Source organism: Drosophila nasuta, chromosome 3 (genome assembly GCF_023558535.2).
Source record: "Drosophila nasuta strain 15112-1781.00 chromosome 3, ASM2355853v1, whole genome shotgun sequence".
Lineage (NCBI taxonomy): Eukaryota > Metazoa > Arthropoda > Insecta > Diptera > Drosophilidae > Drosophila > Drosophila nasuta.
In genome coordinates, this window is record NC_083457.1 from 46,659,687 (window position 1) to 46,687,372 (window position 27,686).

The following is a 27,686-nucleotide window of genomic DNA, read 5'->3' on the forward strand; positions in this document are numbered from 1 at the left end:
ACACGATATATATGTCAGCCGACCGGCTATAACTTAGCTATAAAAATTAAGAATAGACAGCGCAAAGTTGATATATTATTAAATTTATGAGCGAAATGCTTACACAAAGTTGACACCAAACTAACAACAACAACTAAGAAATAGTAAAAGAGCATTTAAAAATATATGCAAGAATTTATAAATATAATATGGAAAAGTATGCGGCGATAAATATATGAGCAAAAGAATGTTTTGCAATCAAATATCATGTAGTATTTATTTTTATTATCTTGATTAGAGTCATCATCAACAGCAGCAAGCATAACTATGAATGTGTATGGATAAACATTCATATAGATATAGATATATATATGTTATATATGTATGATATGGACATTATACAATAGGAGGAGATTGCTTGGCATGGGGCCAATAAATGCGACTGCAAATGAAAACGAAACAAAACGAATCGAAACAGAATGAAAAGCACAAATAGCAACAAACACAACTAACCAACCAGCCAGCTAGTCGGCCGTGTTATTATAGAAAGTACAAGTGCCAACACAAACAACAACACACACAACAATAACAACCTCAACAACAACAAAAACGATTATTAAAATGACAACAAATTTGTGCACAAATTTGATGAAAAATAAAAGCAAATTCGCAAATAATGCACTTCATAAATTATATTTAATTGCGTGTATGTGCAAAGCTCTTTCATATATCTAAATATTCTCTATATCTATGGAATATTATTATTTGCTGACTGACTGACTGACTGACTAAATGGTCGACAAACTGACAGCGCAAAAGTTGAACACAGTTTTCATTAGTAATGGAAATGCCACAGGAATTTATATCTTTAGTCATTTCACAATATTTGTTGTTTATTTTTATTTGTTTTAAGAAGGCTTTACTTTGAAAATATATTTTTATAATATTAACTAAATATATTTGTTAATTTTTGTTTGTATATACTCGTATATATGTTTGTACAATATATATATACATTTATAATATTGAATAAAGATTACAAAAGAATATTTTAAACTTCCAAATATTAATAATGAAATTCAAGAAAAATATCCATTAAATAAAGGGAATAATCTAATAGAATACTTTATTCTTCAAAGTTTCAATGCTGATTTTCTTAATTGTTTAGAATACTTATTTGAAAACTGTATATTAATAACATTAAAAAAGAAAGTACAACATATCTTTAAAACAAACTGACAAAAACAAATTAGTTTTCTTAGAAAACTTTTGTTTGAAATTTGTATTTTATACTATAGACTTAAGAACAAAAAAAAAAAAAAAGAGATTTTTGGATTTTTAAGAAAACTTTACTTTTTAATGAAAAAAAAGTGAAAATTGACAATTCAATTGCAATGCAACTCAAGAAATAGAACATAAGCAACTTTATACTTAGATTTGATATTAGATGATAAAGGTATTTTTAGAACACTTTAATTTGAATATATTTATAATCAAGAGTTCAAATTATATATATATAATTATATAATTATATATTATAGAATAACATATATGTTATTCTACTTAAAATGATAGTGAATGAAGCCAGAAAAAAAATTGGATAAACATAAAAAGCACATTTTAGAAAAAGCTTTTGAATTCTTAAATACGTTTTCTTTGAAAATTGTTCAAGCCATTTTTTTTGGCGCCCCTAGAATCAAATCCTGATGATTTGTTATAAATTGGAAGACTGTCGGATATATGTATGTAGATAAGACATAATAAAGATTACAGTTCAATTTCAAATACAACTCAACAAAAACCATGTGAAGAAAATTGTACTTAGAATATATTTTAGGGGAAAAGCCATTTACAAAAAAACTCAATTTTCTAAAATTGCAGTTTTTCTATTCCAATTCCAATTCCCATTCAAATTCCCCTGACCAACATTGACATTAAATTCTAGCTTTTCATATGAATATGCATTTGTCAGATGTGAGTGTAAAGTCACCAGGTGATTCATTTGCTCACATTTAATGGCAATTTATTTGCAGGTAACGTTCGCAGTAGACAACAATCTGTCCAGCTGACCTCTTCCCTTCCACTTTCCGTCCCCTTTCCCACACCCCACTCTATCTGGCTTTTTTTCGTATCTCTAGCAATACAATGTTATATATTTTTTTATTATTATTTTGAGAGAGTTAAAACGAAAAAGAAGAAGAAGAAGAATAAGGGGTTTTCTAGCCGTCATGTTGTGTAATTTATTGGGGTCATTTGCACTTGGCATGCTATTCACACTATTCACACTCCATTCGTGGACACACAGAGCCAGAGGTTGTAAATAACGCTCGAGTCGAGTCGAGTTGAGTTGAGTTTTGTAGCTCTGTGGCATCGATGGCACTACAAAGCGTGTTCGTTGTCTAGCTGATAAGCCAAGAAAGAGACATTTTGATTGCCCTGGACTCTTTTAGTTGCTTTATGGCCTGCGTATGCCATTGGGTCAGTTTGGGTAATCGGCGCAGCTAATGAAATAAATTTCTTTACAATTCGATAAGCGAGCAGTAAAAGAGTTGATACGTTAAGGAAGAGCTACTTTCACTTGTAATTACAGAGACTGCTCTTCAACTACAAATATTTAACAGCTGTTAACATCGGTAACAGAACAGACTCTGTAAAGTGCTCTGTTAAGTTGTTACAATGTAATAGTTTAATTGCTGTTAAAATATGTAACAGAAAGACACTGTACATTCCTTTGTTAAGCTATGGAAGCAAATTTAGTCCTCTTCATTATCTACAGTTTAACATCTGTTAATGTTAGGCATGTAAAGTATTAACAGACTGTTAATTTATGCCAAGCAATCTAACAGTTGTTCGCTTTGTCTACAGTTTTACAGCGGTTAATATCAGTTAACATTAACAGACATACACTTTACATAACTATGTTAAGTTTTAAACGTTATCTAACATTTGTCTGCTTTAGTTTACGATCTTTTATCAGCGCCAGACTTTGTTGTTCAATCACTTAAATCTACAACAGCTTAACAGTTGTTATTGCCAATTAAAAATTACCAAGTGTAATCTTAGCAGTAACATTCTGTACTTTCCGCTGTTAAGTTATCAAGTTATCTAACAGTTGTCTGCTTTGGCTTAATTTTGTTTTTATGATTTATTAACGACACACTTACAAATTCTTTACAATTTGATAAACGACAATGCAAGAAATAAAACCTTCAGAAATATAAATAGTACTTTTCCTTACAATTATATATTAGCTGTTGAATACTTTAACAGGTCCAATTCCCAGTTAACATTTAACAGTAAAATCAATGAAGTTTGCTCTGTTAAATTATCAAGCAGTCCCATAGTTTTCTCTGATGGTTTTTACTGCTGTTATTATCAATTATCAGCGTTATACATTGTAATTCAATCATTTTGTATTTACCGGTTTTATAAGACTTTAATCATAGAAACAGTAGATTACTATAAATTTCTTACATTTTACAATTTTCTTATTTTCCGAAATTAAAAATTAAAAAAAACTTAGCGAAGCATTAACATAACATAATCTGTTGCTTGCACTGTTAAGTTGTCTATCAAGCTAGAAGCTGTTATAAACAGCTGACTGTAACAGAGTGATCTAAGCAATAACAGAGAGTTGCTGTAGGTTGCTAAATTAATATGATAGATGTTAACACTAACAGAGTGATCTAAGCCACGGCATAATACACTCTGTAATTAGTTCTGTTAAATTGTAAAGTAAGCTTACAGCTGTTATTAACACTTAAATATAATAGAGTAAGCTAAGCAATAACAGACAGTATTTGTATTTCTTTTGTATTTGTGTTCTAGTTTAACAGTGGTCTAAACAGTAGCTTAACTCTGTACTTAGTTCTGTTGAGTTGTTAAGCAAGCTAACAGCTGTTATTAACAGTTAAGTTCAATAACAGTAACAGACAGTTGTTGTACTTTGCTAGTTTAACACTAAAAGAGTGATCTAATCAGTATGTATTCTGTAGTTTGTTTTGTTAAGCTAACTATCAGGTGATATGTTTTTACTCTAAATATTACGCTGTTAACTTGTCTCAGCATTAACAGCTGTTAACACGAACAGAGTTATCTATCAGTAGCATCGCATAACTGTTAATTACTCTGTTAACTTGTCGAGCAATCTAAATTAAGACTAATCAGCGACACACTTTATAGCGCTCAAAGCGCTTTCTTTATTTATTTTCATGTTTTGTTGCAGTTGAGTTGAGGGTTTTCCCTCGGCTAAGTTTTCTTTAGCAAATATTAACTTAACTCACTTGACCAAGTGCATCATAGAATGTAATGGAGAATGTGTGGCATTTTTAAACAAACAAAAAAAAAGTGTTTTGGTGCTAGTTTTGACACCTCGTAACTAAAAACGATTTGGCGCTTAGATCATAGCACAGCTAATGCCAGTCATTTGCTTACTTAATGGACCAACAACAACCACAGTGAGAACAACAACAACAACAACTGCAACATCATCATCATCAGCGGCTGCAACTCGAGTCCATAGTGTGCTTTGTGATCTAATACGCTACTTTTGCCTATTTACCTTATCCGGCAGATTAAAGTGTCACGAGCTGACAGCTGCCTTCCCTCTCCCCTGTCTGTCTCCTCCTTTCTATCTCTCTCTCTGGTTCTTACTGCCTTCCCCTTTGGCCCAGCGTCTGCTGAGTCGCTAGTCAATTTGCGTTTATTAGATACACACGGCAAATATGAGATACAGCTCCCCGAGTAAAGCTTAAAGATACACACACACACAAGATGATGCCTGAGAATAAGTGTTGTTGTTGTTGTCGAGGTTGTTGTTGTTGTTGTGGTTGCTGGGCACAGCTGTGGCAAGTAGCTCGTGCAACAATGAGAGCAGCACTTCAAAGCCGAAAGCGTGCCCAACTATTTTCACAGTGGCTGCTGCAAGTTTGTTGCCATGAACGTTGTTGCTGGCATATGCTACACTTTTTATTCAATTAACACGTTGCCAACCAAGACAACAAGAACAACAAAAACAACAACGAAGCATCAACAACCAACAGCCAAGAGCCAAGAGTCTGTGGCTGGCAGACCAAGGCGATTGGCGATTGGTGGGCGGGGCCATTGCATTAATTTATGCCAACAACAACATCACGCAATTGCGACCAGCTGCCAAAAATTGACTTCATTTGTTTTAAATATATAAATGAAAGGGCAAAAGTTCACTTAATTTATTATAAATATAAAAACAAATCATGAAAGGTAAAAATTCACTTCATTTGTTTTAAATATAAAAAAAAAACATTAAAAGCCAAAAATTAACTTTTTATAAATAAGAAAAAAAAATAAAAGCCAAAAATGTACTAGAAATTGTTATAAAAATAACAAACAAAAAAAAAACACATTAAAAAACAAAAATTTACTTCATTTGTTACAAATATAAAAACAAATCACGAAAAGGCAAAAATTTCACTTCATTTTTTATAAATATAACAATAAAAAACTTGAAAAGCCAAAAATTTATTTAACTTGTTATAAAACAAAAAAAAATTTAAAGCTAAAAATTTAATAGAAATTGTTAAAAAAAAAAAATAACAAAAAAAACATTAAAAGCCAAAAATTGACCTAACTTATTATAAATATAAACAAAAAATAAAAAGCTAAAAACTTACTTAATTTCTCATAAATATAAAAACAAAAACATGAAGCCAAAAGCCAAACTCAGATGTCGCTTTTACCTGTCGGTTAATTAGTGCAACAAAAAACAACACAGAAACAGAAGCGGTTAAAATCGCTCTAATTGAAATTGAGGTGCGTTTAACCCTAAAATGATATGTGTGCATCTTCCCCTCTCTCTCTCACACTATTTGTCTCTTTCTCTGCCTCCTCCTCTCCTTGGCAACAGAGCACAACACTTGAGCATTGAATTTGTCGAAAGGCAAATTGCAGCAGATGAAATAAGAAGCACACAAATGAACAACTTTAACATACGCTGTAAAGGGGAGCAAAATAATGCTAATTAAATTTATATGTTAAAAAATATAACATATACAATATATAAGAAATATAGTAATATTTTTAGGGATAAATAATGAGTAAAAATGATATATTTATCTTAGATTTACTCTTAAATAATGTCATATTTGTGGCAAAAGAATATGACCTGAAAAGTTAATCAATATAATGATGAATAATAATTCAAGATTTATATATCAAATATTTTACTTCAATATTGTATTATTTCTAGAGAGAAATAATGCTAAATATAAGCAATATTAATTAAATATATTATTTAATTAATTTGTTTTTAATACGAGAAATAGAATGCTCAATGAATTTTATAAAAATTTTGAAATTTTGTATAATTCATAACAAAAGAAATTGGATGTTGTTCTGACTAACAATCTAGTATATTTTGCATTATATGGTATATGTAGTAATGTATAAATGTACTTAAAATAGCCTTTGGTATATTTTTAGTATTTGTTCGGTATTTTAATTAAGTATTATTAATAGGTAGCGGATCCAAGTCGAGCACATTCGCTTATTGTGTTACTTTGAGGTTCTTCTTATAAAATTTTTTAATACCTTGCTTGTATACTGAATATGTAAAAAATAAATTATTTGTGAAAGAATACTGCTAGGAAAGGCAAACCTTAAATGTGTATGAAGTATCAAAATATTGAATTATATTGGACACGAGAAATTGTCGTTTTTCGAAGCACATTTCATATAATAAACTACTTAAAAAAACAGGACTGAAAATTTAGCTTAGCCAAAAAAGCAAAAATGTATGTAAAAAGAAATGATATCAATGCAATGTTTATTTGACAAAGAATAGTGCTAGAAAATGACAATATTTCTATGTGAAAGAAATATAAAAATATTGAATTATTTTGAGCACAACAAATTTTATTTTATTTCTTAGCAAATTTCATAAAATAAACTGCTTGAGAATACAGAACATTTTACTTAGCCAAATAACCAAAAAAGTACATGACAATTAATGCCCAAAAAATGCATTAAATCATTCTAAATAATGTGTTGTGTTTATAACATACAAACAATAAACTTAAATATGTGCAAACATTTATTTTGGATACATTTCATAATACTTGAAATTGTGTCACTGCAGAAGTACATTTAATCTGATATATTATTTCCTTAAAATGCGGAATTTTGTAGGGTATACTGCAAAAGCAAAGACAGCAAAAAAAAAGATGATGCAAAAAGTGCATAAAAGTGTGTGCAAGGCAACAAGAAGGAAAGAAAGAAACTGCAAACACTTTGCATTTGATGAAAGCGTCGAGCGGCAATCGTCAATTCACGGTTCCGCAAGGGAGGGGAGGGTGAAAAGGGGGCGGGTGAAGAGCTGCAGGGGAGATAGACTGCAGCAGACGGTGCCATACTCATTTCATTGAAATACAAAAAAAAAGAAAAAACACTTAAGCAGCAACTGCAACGACGACGACAATGTTCAAAAAAGTGCAAAAGCACATAAAAAAAAAAATACCAGAAAAAAGTGGGCAAGATATAGAAGACAGCGAGAATAAGAGGGGGAGAGCAATGAAGGGGAATGGGTAATGGGAAATAGAAAAAAGAATGGGTAGCAACTTGCAATTGAAAATTCTGCTGCTGCTGCCTCAGCTGCCTCAGCTGCCTCTTGCCACTTGCCCCTCATCCAATTGCTGGCGGCTTCATTAAAATTTTCGGTTTTCATTTCAATTAAGTTGCGGTTAGTGGCCGGAAAATGCTAACAAAATGCAGGCAAATGGGGGGAAAATGTGCGAAGAGGGTCGCAGGGGAAGGGGGACGAGCAAGTGTCTGTCATTTAGCGAATGAAGTTGAATTTCAGAATGAGTTGGCCAAGAAATTGTTATTGTTGTCAATTAAAATGTGATGCCAAAGTTTGCATATCCCAAATGGAATTAACTGACAATTGTAATTGGAAATAATTATGTGAGTAGTTGAGTAGGGTCGATTAACAGAGTGAGAGAATGTCAGTAATGCATTTTAAAGAGTTATTCTTTAAATTATATAGTTAACATTTTAATGAATGGTTAATGAATGGTTATCACAGACTTTGTCTTCAAATGTTACAGTTAACATAATGTTAAGCAATGATTATCATAGACAGGCTGAGTAAAATTTATAGTTAACTTATGTTAAGTAAAATTCTCAGATTTATTCTTCAAATGTTGAAGTTAAGATAACATTAATGAATGATTTATATCTTGAAATTAATTTCATAGTTAAATTTATTCATCTCACAAAACTACTTATCAGAAGCGCAGATTTAACAGCGATAAGCTATGTTAACACGCTATTAAAAAGAATATTTAAGTTAACATAACTTTAAGTAGTGAATTACGACTTCAAGTGTTATTTATTATCTTTATATTGACATGAATTTAAGTGTGAAATCTCAATTTCATTAACTCAACTTTACTGGCTAACAGTAAGAGGGACTTAACACATATTTAAAAGATGTTAAGATGATGTTAAAATGAATGTTTATGTTACTATAATTTTAGTAAAGACTTCTTCAAAAGTTATAGGTAACAAAATGTTACTGGATGATTATCATAGACATCGTAAGAGACTGTTAAGTAATAAGTGTCAGAGACTTCATCCTCAAATGTTATAGTTATCATAGTGTTATAGAAAAATTATCATAGGCTTCAATGTGCTGATGTTATACTTAACATTATGTTATTGTTTTATAGACTTTATGTGCAAATAGATTTAGTGAGTTGCTTACAATTATTTCACTTCTGCTTTTCCCCTTAACATAAAGGTGGGCTGAACAGCAATAAATTATGTTAACATGCTGATAAAGTGAATGCTAAAGTTAACACAATGTTAAGTAATGAATTGCAGAGACTACTTTTTCAAAAGTTTTTTTATACATTTTTAATTTTTTATTTACAATCTATCTATCATTTTTGATACATAATATTAAGTGATGATATTTAAATGAATTGTGAATTCACTACTTTATTCACATCACTTTATAAGTTAACATATATTTGCTTTTAAAAGCTGGAGCATCTATTAATCCGCTGTTAAAATTATATGTGTTTCCATACATGTTTTGCACCTTTTGTTTAGGCAACATTTGGCGCATTTTTGCTTTGATCGTTGCCAGCAAGATGTCTGGCATGATTGGAATCCATCATTTCACTGGTGTGTTATGAGTTTTTATTGTGCCAAGTTGTAGGATGCCAAGCACAACAGCAGCAACAATAACAACTACGAAAACAGTCCGAAAGTCTGCCAGCTAATGGGTCGTATGCGTGATCTGTAGGGAGAGAGAGAGAAAAAGTCTCGAGCAGTTGGCCAAATGTTTGCACACTTAATGAGCCAATAAAAACGAGTTGAGTTTTCAGCTAAATCAATAAAAGTGCAGTTTCGTTTTGGCCTTTGGCAAGTGTCAGGGTCTGTGGGAAATAAAACTAAATTATTATTACGATCAACTATTGCACTTACTCGTAAGGTGTTAATTACTTGGCACTAAACTAACAAACGAAAAATGCGTTTGCTTAAGACAATTTCTTGCTCAAAATTTAAGAAAATGTTGGCACAGCATTTTCAAATGATTTCTGTCCATTTGGCATTTCCACCTTCGAGAACGAGCCAAAAAATCAGACAACAGACGAAGAGGGAAGCTGAGATACAACTGCTGATGTATGCAGCACATCCGTTAGAACACTGCGAGAAAAGATTGTTGCACAATATTCATATTTTAAAATAGAAAATAAACAAATCTAGCGGTATTTAAATGAAATTAGTTCGACTCATTAAAAATGCTTTATTAGGCCATAGAAATAATTGCTCGTGGTAAAAATAAATAAAAGAATTTGTCAGCTATTTTTAATATTAGGAATTTCTTGAAGAACATAAAATAAATAAATACAAATTAATAAATTTGCTTAGAGTGTATGTAAATCAACCAATTTCATATCCAATTTTGTGCAGAGTGTTGAAATACCTCAACGGGCAACAAAGTCGTGACTGTGACAGCTATAGGATATAGTCATCGGATTTGACAATTTGTGACATACGAATAACCTACAGAAATATTACAAACTTTTACAATGTTGCATTTATGATGGATTAACAGCGAATTGAGTAATTTGCATGGCAACGAGGCGGACAGACAGACTGACAGCTGGCAGAAGAAGAATAACAAACGGGAAGTGACAGCAGCCATGCAATATTTGTGAACATAATTCAATAAATAAAAATATAATAATATCGAAAAATGTTAAATTCAATAATGCAAGTATAAAAATAAATCAAAATATAATATATAAAAATATATCTCTTGAATATGATCATATAAACTAGAAAAACTATTTTGAAATTCAAAAAGTATATGAATATATTTTGCTAGCTTCGTTTATTTTTGCTCAGTGTATATTTCTGTTTCTAAGTCACAATAATACGGAAATATATTTTCTATTAAATCAGTTAAATTGCATATTTCTTAGCTTACATTTCTTATAGTCAATTAAAATAATGTTACAGTATGTTCTTTATAGACACACTCAAGGTTTTAAGCATTTTTCTAAGTGTATATTTCAGCTTCACTAAAGAATATTAAAAGATTTTCATTATAGAATGAATATAAATTGAAAATATTAGAAAATATTTATTATTTAATTTGAACATTGGGATATAATTCTCCTTGAGCTCTCTGGTTTTCTCTCAGTGCATCTTTCCCAGTTTCTTACCTCATAAAATATTGAACTTTTCGTTCATTTCTATTGGTGTTTATTAAAGTAAATTATTGGAGTACAACTTTAAAGACTTTGTCAAATTTGCATACATTTTTTCACAGTGTACAATTCTCGTTATCTGTCCACAGAGTATGGGAATATATTTTTCATAGACTCTGTTTATCTTTTTTTGCCTTTTTCTCAATTTTTATATTTAGTAGAATATTTGTGAATTGTCTTTTTTCATTTTTCTCAGTGTATATTTTAGCTTGTCTGTTAAAAGATTGATGCAATAATATAATTTCTATTGTTGATTTAGATAATGCATTTATTTCCTTGCTTCCTTCAGCTTTTCATTCTTAGCAATATTTGACCAAATTTTTCATTGCCTCCGTTAAATTTCCATGCATTTGCCTGAGTTTATCTCTCAATTTCTAAGTTAATAGAAAACCTTAACATACATTCTTTATTTTCTCCCTTAAGTTGCCTTCATTTTCGCTCAGTGTATCTCTCAGCTTCCTTGCCAATATAAAATTATTATTTTCTCTCAAATTTTCTCTAGAAAATTGAAATATACATTCTTTATTTTTCCACATTGTATCTCTCAGCTTCCACATCTCCTTATATCCCTCAATTTAATTTGCAGTTTTCTTCAGTGTATCTCTCAGCTTCTACTATAACTTTTCTCCCTTAAGTTGCCTTCATTTTCGCTCAGTGTATCTCTTCGCTCCACAGTCACCTGCCTTTTTGGGTGCTGCACAAAAAAGGCAACATGCTGATGTTTGTGTGTGTTTTTCCTTAATGAATTTCGTCGCCTTTTGCCATCGTCCTGCTTCACCTCACAGGCCACCAACAACGACGTTGATTCCTTCCTCTTCTCTATTCTGCTCTGCTCTGTTCTGAATGACTTTTGATGTTTGATCAGAAGACAAGAGCAAGAGCAGAGCAGCAATAAGCTCTATAAGAATTTCGAGTGTATGTTCTGCTTATTAAATTTGTACTTTTAATTGCCCAAATTGTACATAGAGCAGAGAAAACAGACAAAAACACGAGAAGAAAAAAAGAAATGAGAGAAAAGAATAAAAACACATGTCTCTGCATTTTTCGATGTTTGGCTTTCATTTATGACTGCATGTTATTTGCCTAACGAATTTTATTAATTTTTATTAATTTGTATTTGCTTTTTTCTCTCTCTTTTTTGCAGGTGAGTTGCCTCTTCTACTGACGTACTATATAAATAAGAAAAGATTATTTTGCTTATGGGTGAGTAAGTTTTACAATCATCAGAATTTTTCCTTTCGTTGGCAAATTGAGCAAAAAGAAAACTTTTCTTGGCTCTCATGAAAAATGTGTGACAATTTAATTAATTAAGCGCATTTGCAAGTGTCTCAGGCTAAAGAAAACTTTTATTTTTCTAATTTGATAAGTGTGCCAAAAGGGGAAAAAGAGCAGGACTTTCGATCTAATCACATTATCTGCTTAAAAAATGAGGTAGAATGGGGAGAATAATGTATTTAAATGTTTAAAGTCAGTTCAAAACTAAGAAGAAAGCAAAATTGAATAAGTATTTGTTCAAGATTATTTCAAGATTGGCCAAATTAAATTAAGATACAATGAAATGAAATTACAAAGAAATTTAAGATGTGCATAAAAGTAAATTATTATTAAATCCTTATTCAATGTCAGTTAAATTAATTTTAAAAAGAAAAGTTGTTTAAAATGAATTTGTATAATAAATATTGTGTTATCAAACAAAATTTTCATTGTGTAACTAACAAGAGCCAAGTAAAAATAATAATAATAGTCTGCTGGATTGAAATGTAAAAAGAAGAAAAGTAAAGAAGAAGTAAATATAATTCTGATTTAATTTTGAAGAAAGAAATCTACATTCGAATGTGCTCGACTTTGAGATAACCACTTAGCAATGCGAATAAAAGCAAAATATACCAAATTAATATACCACATAAATACTAAAAATATACCAAGCGCTACACTCTGTATATAGATATAGTACTGCATTCAAAATTTAACAAAGTTCTATAAAAAATGTATACCAAGTATACCATGAAGTGCAAAATATACTAGATTGTTCGCCATAAGTATTTCTTAAATAACTTCTACAATTTTTATCTGATTTAGAGGAATTTAAAATAATATAGTTATTAATGTATGTACCATAAGTATTTGAAGGTGCAAAAATTTGAACCAAACTTGAGTATTGTCCCAAAAAAAATAATATTGTGTGGTTAGAATTTTAATTTTATTTTTGGAATAGATGAACATTATATTTATGGTTATATGTATATGTATCATATATTGCTGTATTTCTAAAAATTTTAAATAAAATAAAAGTGTGAAATGATTTTTATGAAATAATAATGATATCAGAAATTAAAAGTAAACAAAGCCAAACAATTTTTTTTATTATTCCTAAAGTTTCAAATAAATTACGAACATAAAATGATTATAAATAAAAATGATGTTGGAAATTAAAACTAAACAAAGCCGAAATCCATTAGATGCCTCATTAATTTATGGTTTTATTGAAATGCATCAAGTCATTCAATCACAATTAAAGTTGATTTACACAGCTAGAATATACCCGTACTTTCTGCCACACAAATTTGAATGCACATTTCGAGCTGCCCTTCGGCTAGACTTGAAAGATGACTTATTCTTAATTAACACTCGCAACAACGACAACAACAATAATAATAACAAATACAACTGATACAACAACAATAATTTTAGACCATAAAGCACAATAACAATAACAATAAGCAGCTCAATTAACGCCAGTCAGAGACATGAACATCAACAAACAACAGACAAATAGTTGATGGACTGAAAGGGGGAAAAGGGGGAGGTAATGGGGGAAGGGAAGCGAAGGGAAGGGGAAGGGGGGTAGTGCATTCATAAAGCATAGAAAATTACTAGTTTGAAGTAGTTTCACATGCGAATGGCGCTGTGGCAATTAGAAAAAAAGGCGGTTACATCATTTTGGGGCAGCTTGTCGTTTGTTGTTGTTGTTGTTGTTGGGTTAATTTCCATGTAGAACGGAAACAAAATAAAAAAAAAAAAAAAATACAAAATTGAGAGAGAATCATCCATCGACTAGACTTTGTTTGTCATCTGTAATTATATGTATTGCAAGTAAAAATAAGTTTGAACATATTTCACATATTTTCAGTTTCAATTTGTGAAACTTAAAACTTTGCCTTTGCCTTTGATTTTATATTTATTTATGTTTTAGTCTGAAGATTTGCCTTGGGTACTACGGACAAGTAATACTTATAGATGTTTTTACACACACATACACACACACACACACACACATTTTTAGAACTGTCAACGACAAGTGTCGCGAATATTTTGTGTCGTCAAGTGTCGGAAAATTAGTGAAAATACACGCATAATTTACGTACTTGCTCGACACAAGAACTTGGAAATATTTGCGGTTATATAGTATATGCATAATACTATATATAGTATATACCAAGAGAAAAATTGAGATCTTTTAAATATTTCGGGTGCTTAAATGTTATTAGCGAAAACTAATTTCACTTGGCACTTTTAACAAATAACTTGAAAATTATTTTCGACAAAAAATAGGAATTAACACTGAAGAATGTTATAGTTGTATTGACTGTCATAGACCCTTTACTTTTAAATCTTTTATCGTTAAAATAATTATGGAAAAAGAAAATGTTATTTCATAATATCTGTGTAATTGACAAAATCTAGTACTAAAGTTATGACGTTTTCTCACTGATGACTTTTTAACAAATGCTTCGAAAATGATTAAAAAGAATAATAGGGATTCAGAAATAAGAACATTACAGTTATGTACCCTTTACTTTGGAAATTTGTATCGTTAAAATAAATAAAATAAAAGTAATTGAAAAATGAAATATTATTTAAGAATATTTATGCATACTTTATGTGTGCTTGACAAACTAGAAGACTCTTTTCTATTTTTTTTTTTTAATAAAGGGTCTTACAAATATATCTAGTAACAAAATAATGACTTTTCGGTTATTTACTTCAAATGTTTTTCCATTCTTCTTTAACAAATAAATTGAAAATAATTTTAACAAAAAAAAAAAACAATTTTAAAATAAGAATGTTACAGTAATATTGACTGTAATAGACCCTTTGCTTGGAAATTTTGTATTATTTATTATAAAAATTGAAAAAAAAAATATATAGAGAAAGAATGTATTTTAAATTAGTTCAGCACTTAATGTTAATTCACTACATATTTTAATTTCGACAAACTAAATAGACCCTTTTTTTTGTAAAACTAAAGGGTCTAAAAAATGTTTGTTTTAAGTAATAGTCTTTTTCTCACCGTTTCGAAAATATACATATTAAAAAATAATATATACTTTTGGATATATATAATTTATATTTTAATTTCGACAAACTAAATAGACCCTTTCTTTCTTTTTGAAAATCTAAAGGGTCTAAAAAATGTTTATTTTTAGTAAAAGTCTTTTTCCCACTGTTTCAAATACATAGCTTTATGTTAGATATCGATTGAATATTTTTCCTTGCCGTTTTTAGAAATAAATTAAAAATAATTTGTCAACAAATATTAATTTAAAACAAAATCAAGTTTTCTTTCTCACTGTGTACAAATTAGTGAATTTCCTAGTTGGCAATCGAATATTTCAGTCGCTATAAATCATAGGCAATAATTCCAAATACGCAAGCAAAAGATAAAAAGAAACCGAACATTTGTTTTTATCACTCTCTCCCTCTCTCACTCTCTCTGTCGCTCGCTCAGTCAACGTTTTATTGTGATTAACAGGTGCCAAGTTTTGCCGTTTGCTGGACAATCGCATTGCCGTCATAAGGTCAATCTGTAGTTTAAAGGTTTTGTTTTTTTTTTTTGTTGCTTTGCTGTCTATTGAAGACAATTGTTTAGAATAGGCATACAAAGAGCAAACTAGACAACTAGAAAACCCCCAATTTTCAGCAATTACCTCTCAGTCTGTCACTTTGAGTGTAAATAATGTCAGAGATACCAGTTTGATGAGGATATAACTCAAATGAGAAACCAGACTTTATTCTACTCGAGTGCTACTCGCTTGTGTCGCCCTCTGGCGGTGACAACTGGCAACAAACATTCATTCATTCGCTTTCTCGTTCTCATTGTCGTTGTCAACTTCTTTCCCTTTCCAACAGCTTGTTATTTTTTTGTGAATGAATCAAAATTTGCATTTATTTATAACGTTACCCAGAATGAAAGACAGACAGAGTGAGAAAAAGAGAGAGAGAGCGCGATAACACACGCACAATTAAGAGGCACATATGTTTTCACTCCAATTAGAATTTGAATGAATTGTACTTTGTATTCATGCTAAGTGGAAAATTTACGTCCGCTTGTTTTCCTCCATTGAGGCTACAATTCTAATCAATCACATTGACAAATTTGTTTAATTAAAATACTGATAAGCGCCAGTATAAGTACCTCAATTTGATCATGAAATATTGTAAATTTTGTATACGCTTTTTTACTACCTTTTTTAGCTACAGTTTTTAGTACTATATTCAGTGCTCAACTTGCACGCAACACTGCCAAAGCTTTGCACTAGTGGCGCCCTCTGGCGGCTGTGCGCTGCACTTGCAGCGAAAGCTTGCGCTTTGGAGCTTTGCTACTTGGCGCTCTCTCGCTGTCGTTTTTACTCTCTCACTCTTTCTCGTTGACTGTTGCTCACATGCTGTAGGCAGCTTGTCTGGCGCGTCGCTTGCGCATCCCGTTTCCACTTGCCCCTCTCACCTTGTCTCCAATGTTTGCACCGCTGGCTGCAACACGTGCGCAGCGCTTAATAAACGCCCCAGTCACCTCCCCTCCTTGTGACTCCCCTTCCCACACTTCCTCTCCGCACTCTTCACTACCGTTGACCACTCGACACTTGAGCATTGCAATTAATTTCAATTTTTGTTGCCTACGACAACAATTTGCAATGAAATGCTTCGTTCTCGTTGTTTTGGTTGTTTCTCCTTCACCTTCTGCTTCTCGACTTCTGCGTCTCATTCTCGCTCACAGTCACATGTTGGCGCAGTGTGTCGACAAACACACAACACACAGCACACACACACACACACATGCCAATGCATATGCACAACGACGTCAGCAAACAACTGTTGCCCTTGCGGTTTCTTTTTGCCATTGTTTTTTTGCTTGTTCTTCGCCATGTCCCGCATCAAATTGCAACTCTCAAGTGAGTGAGCGAGTGAGTGCTTAATAAGCGAAGTGCAAGAGGTATTTCTAGATGTACCTGGAACTTGAGTGGTAGCAAGGTGTGATGATTTAGTGTGGGAGTTGGCAGAAGTAAAACAGTGAAAACTTTGTTGGGTGAAACGGATAAAAAATAGTACGATTGTTTTACTTACATTCCACTTTTATATTTTATAATTATAATTAATTTTGAATAATTTAATATAAAAATATATTTTTATAATTTATTTATTGATTTTTGTTTGTAGCTTAAAATTAAGATCTAAACAGTTCGCTATATAGAGGTGTTCGCTTAGAACACCACTTTATATATTAGAATACCTCAATCTCATTGATTATATTATATACAATACATCTTATTGAATTAAGCAACGTCTTCTATTTTAATCCAAATAACAGTAGTACAAATAAAATAATAATTAAAGTTGTTGAATTTCTTATACCAAATAATATAGAAATGCATAATTTAAAGTATTTTAATTAAAATAATAATAAAACAAATATAAAAATATATACAATTTATGAATTTCTTATACAAAAAATATAGAAATGCTCAATTTAAAGCATTTTTTCTAAATAAAAGTACCTCAATTTGATCATAGCATAATAATATATAAAGTGGTTAAATTTCTTATACTAAATAATAAAGAAGAGCACAATTTAAAGTAAAATAAATAAAACAAACTTGAATAAAATAAATAATAAAAAAGGTGTACCAGGTATTTCATGGTCGAGCACACCCCACTAAATTCGGACCTAGTGCACACTTTATTTTGGTAGCCACTTTAACTTTGCACCACATTTATCGCAACGCGCCTCTCTTTTTCATTTATTTACCCACCATAAAACTCTTCCTATCAGATATCAAAAATTATAACGGAACCGGTTGTAGGTAGATAAGTCACCAAATTGTTTTTGCTCTATCTATATATGTATCTAGTATTCAGTATTTCAGCAAAATTCTCATATCGATGATTGGGACTTGTTTCGCATAAAGTTCATACAACTAGTTTTCACATTCATAGACATATATTGCGATATGAATGTTAATGCTAGAATTTCTGGTCGTAAAATAAAAACCAGCACGTGGCGATTTATGAGCCATCTAACGGTATTTGCATAGATTGTCCGTAACGAAATTGTTTTTTTCGATTATGACAACTGCGCTCTCGAAATTTGCATTTGAATAGACGAAACCGCAAGTTATGAGCGAACAACAGTTTTAAGCTTCAACAGTTCTTACTATAAGCTATCTATCTATCTATTTTAGGTTATTTTGCGGTCCGTAATGGGGAGTTATTTAATTTTTTATAAATAAAGATTTTATTTTTAAGATTACATTTCAAGATTACAAAATTTACGAGAAAAATGCTTCTTAAATTTCTGGTTCTTACAATTTTTAAATACAAAATTTGCGCATACATTTTGTAAATTTGAATTTAAGTAATTCAAGTACAATTAGAACAGCAAAATAAATGAAATGGAAAAACACTTAATACAAAGAAATAATAATTATACATTAAAAAAAAGATAAATAACTATACTTTCGATATAATTCTTAAATTTTGTAGATGTTTATTTAAAGCATAATAAAATAGAAGTAAATAAAAATGATAAAGACAGTCTTAACTTTACATTTTGGATAGATCTCTTATACAAAGAATTAAAAAAAAATATTAAAAAAATATAAAAAGATATTTAAAGCACAAATATGCCATTAGTTTCATGCACTTCCTTACGTTAAATTCAAATTTCTGAAAGTTCTCTTAAACATTTAAATTAAAAAAACTATAAATATAAAAATGGAAATTCAAAAATCAAAGAATTTCTATTATTTCAAATTATTAGTTCCATAATAATAATAATATTTCGTGTACTATTCTTGCATTTTATATCGGACTATCTAATGAAAATAGAAAAAAAATACATACAAATTAAAAACAATAAAATTTCGTACTCAATGAATATAAAAAAAAAAAACATAAAATGTATAAATAACAAAATGCGTTTTATTTTTGCCCCGTGTATTTCGTACTCAAGGAACTCAGATTTCTAGAACTATTTTCTCTGTTAATTAGACCCTTCAATATTTAACTGTACAGTCAGAATGAGCAAACAGCAAATACAAATCTAATCTATCTGGGTCAACTGGACAATGATTATAATTTGTGGACAGAGAAAAAAGTTAAACGTTCAAACGTTTTGCAAATTAATTACTTGACAGCAAAGCTTGTTTTTGAGCTGCAATGTCCAATCACGTGTTTAGAGTCTAGACTTTACTTAACTTTATATACTTTATGTGCAAGCAGAGCGATCGAAGAGAACTATGCAGCAATTAAGCAGCTGCTTTTCAATTAAACTGCGAACAAAAGTTGTAAAATTGTCGCAAATAAATCGATCGACATCAAAAGCTCCCTTTGCTCTCTCCATCTCTGTCTCTGTGTCAAACAATTATTCTGTTTACTTTGTAAAGCAGCTATTAAAGAAAAGGTGGGCGGAAGAGAGGGATAAATAGAGAAACGGAGAGAGAGAAGGTTTTATGAGCAGACTTGAATCTTAACGTTTTACGTGTTTTCATTTGCATGTCTTCGATATACAATTCATACACATATTTTTGCTCACATTTATTTAGATTTTACATCGAGTGCAAGTTTTGTTTTGCATGTGTGAGTCACACTCATTGATGCCGCTATTGATGCTGTGTACGTGAGTGTGTGTGTGCTCGACTGCATTTCCATTGCCTCCCAATTTTGCTATTTATAAAACGACAAACAGTCGTCGTCGTCGTCTACTTGTTCTACTGTTGTTCCTTTTGTTGTTGCTTTGCTTGTGTTCTCAGAATATTCGCGACGCTCTTCTCCGCTCTCTTTTGCATTTGGCACGTTTGTTTTGTTCTCTCACTATCGTTTGCTCTCGCTCGCTCGCTCGCAACGAGAGCTCATTCATTGCGAGCCAAGCGCCACTCCACAAACGTTTGTGTCTGTGGGTGTGTGTGCTTGTATTTGTGTCTGTGTGTATAATCAAAAGCACTCGCACACTAACACAAAACGGGGGGCCGGCGCACGTGGTAGCAAAACGTGATAACACAACAACACAAAAGCCGAACAACTGAAAGCAAAACAAATAGAAAACCTGACAACGACAACGACGACGTCGCAGCTGTTTGTCGCTTCGCTTGCGCTGCCTCGGTCGCAGTCGCTGTCGCCGTCGACTGCAGCTGCGACGCAGGGCTGCGGCAACAGTTGCCCAGCGCCAGTTGCTCTGATTGGCTCGGCGCCTGCACGAAGCAGCTGCGCCAATGACAGCGAACGCAGTCAACGCAACGGGATCCTTTACGCTCGGCTGCTCGGCAATTGGCAATTGACAGGAAAAAACGTTTCACAGACATTCGGCTGCTGCTGAGGAAATGCAAACAAATTAAACCCGAGAACACGACTTGTTGCCGTGTGTTCGCTGTGGGTTTAAAATAAACGCATCACGGGGCGTATGCTTGATGTCGTTTTGTGTTGATGCGTTTCAATTGAAAGGGTGGTGTGTGCGGGGCGGAGGGGGGAGATGTCTAAGGGAAGTAGTTAAGCCGGTCACAAGCGTAATCTGAGGACAGGGCAGAGTTCAGATTTGTTTTGTTTGCTTTGCTTGTTTAAAAATAGCCAGCTATTTTTTTTAGGGCGACGTATTTCACATTACTGCCTAGTGTGATTTGATTATCAAAAAGCAAAACTATTTAGAGCTTAGCCAATTAGCGACAAAATTTAGATGCTAATCAAAGTCATAAACTGTTGTCATCACTCCAATTGATGTCAACTTTATAATTATTTTCAAAGTTCTATTCAAATTTCATTCTTCAAATTTTTTATTTATCAAAAATAAAAAGTTGCAATATCTAAATTATTCAAAATTTTGTTATTAATATAAAAAGTACAACCTTTCAATAATTAAATTATTAAAAATTTGGTATTTAATATAAAAAGTAGAAATTTTGAATAATTAATTTTGATTAAAATTTTTATATTTTTTTAAATACAAATTTTGCATAAAATTTGAATTTTATGTTTCAATATTTACATTTTATTTGGAATTCCATTTTGGACATCTACTTGAATACACATTTTTTATACATTTTAAATATATATTCAATGTTTGAGTTTTTTTTATTAAACTAAAATTGTATTCTATAAAGAAAAAAAAAAACAATTATTATATTTTTGTTTTTAAGATTATTAAAATGTTTTTTTTCGGTGTAATAAAATTTTATTTTTCAAAAAACTAAGCAACTCATTTTTATTTTAATGATTTTTAATTTGTTTTTTTTTTGTGTGTTATAAGAGTTTTTTTATTGCAAAGTTTTTTAATTTGTTTTTTTTTTTGTTTCGTGCCATTGTATTTATGGCCAAAAAACTAAGAAACTTTTTGAAAAGTTACATATTTAGTTTAAATTATTTAATTTTAATTATTTCTAAGAAATTTAAAATAGTTTTTTTTTCGTTTAATGAAAGTTTTTTTTATTGCAAATAATTTATTTTTATTTTAAAGATTTTTATTTTTTTCGAGCTTGTAATAAAATTGTATTTATTGCAAAAAACTCTTGTAAAAATTAAATTTTTATTTCAAATTGTTTATTTTTTTACTTATATTTTTATTGTATTTTGCAGAAAAAGCAAACAACTTTTTGAAAGTTATTGTGTTGTAATATTTTGAAAAATATTCTTTGTAATTTTGCAATATTTAATAGCAGAAGGAAAAAAACAGCAAAACAACAAGAGGAAAATTCCAAATCATTGTCGATTTGCTAGGAATTATGTGCAGTTAATTAATTTTTACAGTCGTTAATTGCTGCAAAGTTGTCTGATTTACGTTTTGTGGCCTGTGTTTGACGTGTTTCTCTCCCTTTTCGCATCACAGATGGTTGTCAAGAGCAACAACAAACAGATTGGTCTGCAGGCGAAGAAGAAGAAAGAGATTTCCATAGACATCGAATAATTACGCATACGTCACGTGTTGGAAGCAGAATTAATTGGCAACTGCTCTTCTGCAGCAGCAAAGTTTGTCATCGATACTTTAATCAGTTTTTGCAGGAAACGGAAGATTCAATTCACAGAGTTGGGGGCATCTCATCTTTGCCTCTGCTAACTGTAACTAGGGAGAACATCGCATCAAATTCGCACAACAAGAAAAATAAATAAATAAAGCTTGCATAGTAGTATATTTTTTGTGCTTTAGTTGTAGTTGTATTTGTTGCTCTAAGTATGCCGAATGCAATGTACGTTCAACGTGCCAAACGTCGTTGCTGTCTCTCACTCTCAGCAACGTATGTGTGTGTGAGTGTGTGTAGAGACATGTGTGTGTGTGTGTGTGTGTCGCCCCGGTGTGTTCACAACACGTGCTTAGAACGTCGCTAGACGCTTTGGGCTTTGGGTCATACTCGGAATCCGCGTGACTTTGTCGCTGCTGCCGACGTCGACGTCGCTGCTCGCAGTCGCTGCTTTGTCGCTCGCTGAATTTTTCATTAGCTACAAAACTGCGCAGTCAACGTTTGTTGCTGCTTGCATACGAGTATCTCTCTCACTCTCTGTACTTTTTTTTTTTTGCTATTTATTATTTGCTTTTTATTTATGGTTGCATTCTGTAAATAGTTTTCAAGTCATAATTGCACTTTAAATGAAGCTACAACAAATTCTTCTTCACCACTTATGCAACCCTTTTTTGGTTAGAATTTTAATTTACTTGCAGAAAATTGCAATTTTCGCTGTCTGGCTGTCAGACTTTATCGCCTCCTTCTCCTCCTCCTCCGCCTCGCTCGCTTAGTAGGTGTTTTTTTATTTGCAGTCGCTGCAGCGCTGACTGCGCAGCTGGCGTTGGCAGCGGGCAGCGTTGAGTGCGCTCAGGCTGAGGCTCAACTGTGGCCGGCATTCGGTCGCATCGCGTTCTCATGTCAAAATCGTTTCGTGTCTCGTTGTCGTCGTCTTTATCGTCGTTCGTCAATTGCGCGTGCGATTCTAACGTGAAAAACTGTGTGAAAAACATTTTGGAAAAATCCAAATCATATGCTAAAGATAGTTAACTATCGCAAAAGCAGTGGGAAAAAGTTTATATCAAAGTGGAATATCTAAAATAAAAAATTAAATTTAAAAATATAATAATCTATAATATATAATATAGAAAAATAGTTGATTGCAGTTGCCAAAGAAAGGCAAAGTACTAAAAGGCAACTGTGAAAGAAATAAAAATCTATAATAGATATTTTTGCATACGTAGTTGGCTATACTATAAATGTTGGATGTGGAAATAATCGTTCAAGTGTTTAAAACAAAAGCAACAATTGTGCAAAAAAAAAAAAAAATATTTAAAAAGTGTTTGTGTGTGTTTGCTTAAGCAGTTAACAAAGTAGTTGCCTAAACGATATACGATATACGTTTTACGATATTGAGTGTGGCAAAAAATTGAAAAAGTGTTTATGTGTGTATGCCTAAACAGTTAACAAAGTAGTTTGCTATACTATATACGATACACGAAATACGATATACGTTTTACGATATTGAGTTGGCAAAAAATTAAAAAAAAAGTGTTTAGTTGTGTTTGCTCAAGCCAGTAACAAAGTAGTTGGCTAAACGATATACGATATACGTTTTACGATATACGATATTGAGTGTGTCCAACACACTAAAAATGCAAGCAGCATCGCCAAAGTTACGGATCTAATTTCAATCAGTTTAAATTTTATTTTATACTTATTACAAAACCAAACTCAAAATCTTCACAACAAAAAAAATACCACACTGAAGATCATCAACAAAAATATCTAGAATATAAAAAATCATCAACGAATAGGAAAAGGTATTGCAAAAAAAAAGAGAGGTGGAAAATGATATGATATATAATATTTTATAATTGATTTCGCAACTAGTAAAATGTTTTCGTTTTTGTTTTTTGTATAATTGCCTTTGTAAATCCCTTTGATGAGTCAGCGCACTTTGTGCTAGTAAATTCTCTAAGAAAGAGAGAAATGATTAAAATACTAATTGAATCAAGTGCAAATAAATAAAATAATAGAAAGCAAAGAAAATGATTAAGAAATATGTATAGAAACAATGCCTTTTCTTATTCCTTATCGCACACAACCAAAGAATGAAAATAGAAAAAAACACACAACTCATCGGCAACAAAAAGCAAAACTAACATTCATTCTAATACTTATTCCAATTCACATCGAAATAACAAGCTCTCATCTTTATCGTAACACTATCATCAACTATTGTGATTGTGATCATTTTGTTATTATCATCAATCCCAATCATTCGTCATTCGCTAGTCTCCTTATCAATATCAAAAAAAAACCAATTGAATCATGCACTCAACTAATCGCCACATTTTCAAAATGAAAGCAACATATTTCTAGTTATGTGCAGCTCTATAAACGATAATTAATCGATTCATAAACACAAAACAGTTCACAAATTGTAAAACCAGTGTTTGAAAACGACGAGTGTTTGGCCAGTGCTAGTTAATTTGAAAATGCGCACAACTTTAAGACGCTGCTCAAAGTATCTGTGCAGCAAAGACAATCACGCCAATCACAAGGACGTGGCCACCTAAACAACAAAGGAAAAATCTTTTTAAAACATCGATAACAAACCCAGTGATAACGACCGAAAACTAGAATTTGATTTGCACCTCAACCAGTGTTGGAAAACAGTCGACGGCAACAAAATGTCTTCCGATGCGAATTCATGCGCCAGTTTCTTTGCCCAGGAGCATGCGAATGCAACGCTGACACAATACTTTCAGCAACTCAATTCGCAGGTGGCAGCAGCAGCAGCTGTTGCCAACAACAACAACAGCAACCAAAACAGTGGCAACAGCAGCTCGAGAAACAGCTCGAGTGGCAACGGCAACAACAGCAGCAGCAGCAGCGGTGGCAACAGCGACAGCGGCAACGACGGCAGCATGTCGGGCTCAACAACAACCACGCTGGACAACCATCGCAGCAGCGTCAGCAGCAATGACTCTGGCAAGAGCAGCAACAATGGTTCCTCAGTGGCTGCTGCTGCAGCGGCAGCCAATGCATGGAACTTGCAACAACAGCAGACAGCAGCACTGCATCATCATCAGCAGCAGCAGCAACAACAGCAGCAGCAACAGCATGCACAACAGCAGCAGCAATTGCAACAGCAGCATGCACAGCAGCAACATGCAGCGGCTGTTGCTGCCGCACAGCAGCAATTGCAGCAACATCACTCACATCACGCGCAGCAACAACAACAACAGCAGCAACATGCTCAGCAACAACATCATACACATGGCCACAATCCGCATTTGCATCCACATCATCCCCACCAGCAACAGCAACAACAACAGCAGCAGCAACAACATCAGCAGCAGCAGCAGCAGCAGCAGCAGCAACATTTGCATCAGCAACAGCAACCACAACAGCAGCAGCAACATCACGCCGCTCAATTGGCTCACACATTGTCATCAGCTGCCGTGGCTGCTGCCGCTGCTGCCAACAACAACACCAACACTCACTCGATCTTTGGCACTGGGAATTTCCACTACAAAACGAACAATTCGTGGACGTTGCCGACGTTGAGCTACCAGCGCATCTATCAGGACAATCCCAGCTACCATCAGCGCAACAGTTTCATGGACTCGACTCAAGGCAGCGCAGCAGCAGCCAATGCAGCGGCAGCCACTGCGGCTGCTGCTGCTGCAGCTGCGGCGGCAGCCACAACGAACAGCAACAACAATTCGGTTGTTGCTGCGGGCAATAATACAAATAACAACAACAACAACAATGCTGTCTCAAATGCCAACAACAACTCAAGCAACAATAACAACAACAACAACAGCAGCAACAACAACAACAACTCGGGCAACAACAACAACAACAGCAACGTCTCCTCAGTGCAACATGTGGCAAATGCTGTGGCAGCTGCAGTAATTGCAAGCGAGCATCACAATCACTTGAACAACCTGAAAGCGCGCTTTCAACCATCGAGTTCAGGTGGGCAATAAAAACAACAAATAGATCAATAAATTAGTCGACTCGATAATATTCTAGGCAAATATTTACTCAGCTGATCGCTTAGCTAATAAATATAGTACGATCTTTCCTTGTTAGAAATTAATGAAAATGCGTATTTGAAAATATGAAATAAAAAAAAATATATAAACAATTTAATATTATCCCTTTATAAGATGGCTTTGAAATAGTGCATTGGAAAAATACTTTGAAATTTATAAACAAATTCTGATTTCAAATTTTGAACCAAGATTAAAAAAAAGAATAATAATATTATCCCTTGCTACGATGATAATAATTTAGAACAAAGTAATAATTTTGAATACTAAAGAATCAAAATCCTTAAAAACTGAAATTGGCGTTTTCATTATTATATAATATTTTTGTTATTCTATTAAAATTCAAATCGAAATAACATACAAAAATTGTGATCATTGGAAGAAAATGCTTTTAAAACAATATCACTTGAATAGATTATATCTCTATTCAATCAAAAAAGAAAGCCTAAACATTTTAAAGGGCAATTAGAAATACAAAAAATAAAATCTATCTATTTTATAATATTAAATATATTTGGCTCAAGTATTTGTGATTATGAGAAAAGTGTTTTTTCGATCTTAACGATCTCAGCCTTCTTTTAAAGAATTATACAAATATACAAAATTCTTTAAAACAAATTGTTTTTGATGTTGAAAAAAAAAATATGTTATCAAATAAGATTTTAAGCATTGATTATTTTTTCTTTTGTAATAGTATCCACCCTTTTCACAGCTTCCCTTTATCGTTTAATTTTTAATATATTTTAAATCTATTAACAGAATTTGGTTGCAATCAGATAAAAATAGAAAAGTTATTTATAATTTTGGTATATTTTTTGCAATCCGAGTTATTTTGCGCTCCATAGTATATTTTGAATATAATACAATACTAAATATACCAAATATAGTCTTCGGTATTTTGTTCGGTATATCAATTTGGTGTATTTTAAAATTAATACTGCACTGTTTAGCTGTTGGTTTATTTATATTATATTTTTGGTATATTAATTTGGTATATTTTAAAATTAATATTGCACTGATTAGCTGTTGGGATATTTGTATTATATTTTCAGTATATTAATTTGGTATATTTTAAGATGAATACGGCACTGTTTAGCTTTTATTCTGAATGGGTAGCGGGTATTTCAAAGTTGAGCACACTCGACTGCAGTTTTCTTATGTACTTGTTGTTCTTAGTATCATTCAGATTGATGTTTTCTCTACGTGTAATATTGTCCATATATCACGCTATTTGCTGCTTCCCTTCTTCCGTTTTGCGCATTCCCTTTTGTCCCTTGGTTCGTTGCTGATATCATCAGAAAGTCAAATCCGTTGTCGCTGTGGGAACTTTGAGTAAAATGTCAGAAAGCGAGGAGCGCAGCTCACACACGTGAGCTCAGCTGTGCTGACGTCTTTGCTCACACACACACATGCATTCGCTCAATTGCAAGCACTATGAGTGTGTGTGTGTGTGCGTGTGTTTTGAGCTTGCATTCGCATTCGTTTTTGGCGTCATTCAGCCTATCGCAATAAAAACGTAATTAATATGCGACGACGCTTTTTTCTTTTCTGTTTTTGTTGCGCCAAAGTTCGCCAAGCTTTGCATTTTAAAGTTTGCACTCGAAAGTTTCGAGTGTGCTTTTTTTCGTCGCTGTTTTTGTCGACTGATAAGTTACGACCTACGCCAAAAGAGAACAATAACA

The 27,686-nt window shown here is 32.2% G+C and overlaps 1 protein-coding gene across 13 annotated transcripts in view; it reads left to right on the forward strand.

Annotated features, from left to right (window-relative positions):
- Positions 1 to 27,686, forward strand: part of LOC132792349 (hepatic leukemia factor) — a 72,837-nt gene that overhangs the window by 21,674 nt on the left and 23,477 nt on the right. For 2 of the 13 annotated variants that reach the window (XM_060801664.1, XM_060801670.1), the window contains exon 1: positions 23,115 to 25,927. The exons of 5 other annotated variants lie outside the window; for them this stretch is intronic. In XM_060801664.1, the coding sequence (XP_060657647.1) occupies positions 24,634 to 25,927 (1,294 nt within the window). In that variant the 5' untranslated portion in view covers positions 23,115 to 24,633. Of the gene's footprint in view, positions 1 to 23,072; positions 25,928 to 27,686 lie in introns of those variants that run through there. 6 more of the 13 variants (XM_060801673.1, XM_060801665.1, XM_060801668.1 and 3 more) reach the window with 6 other exon arrangements.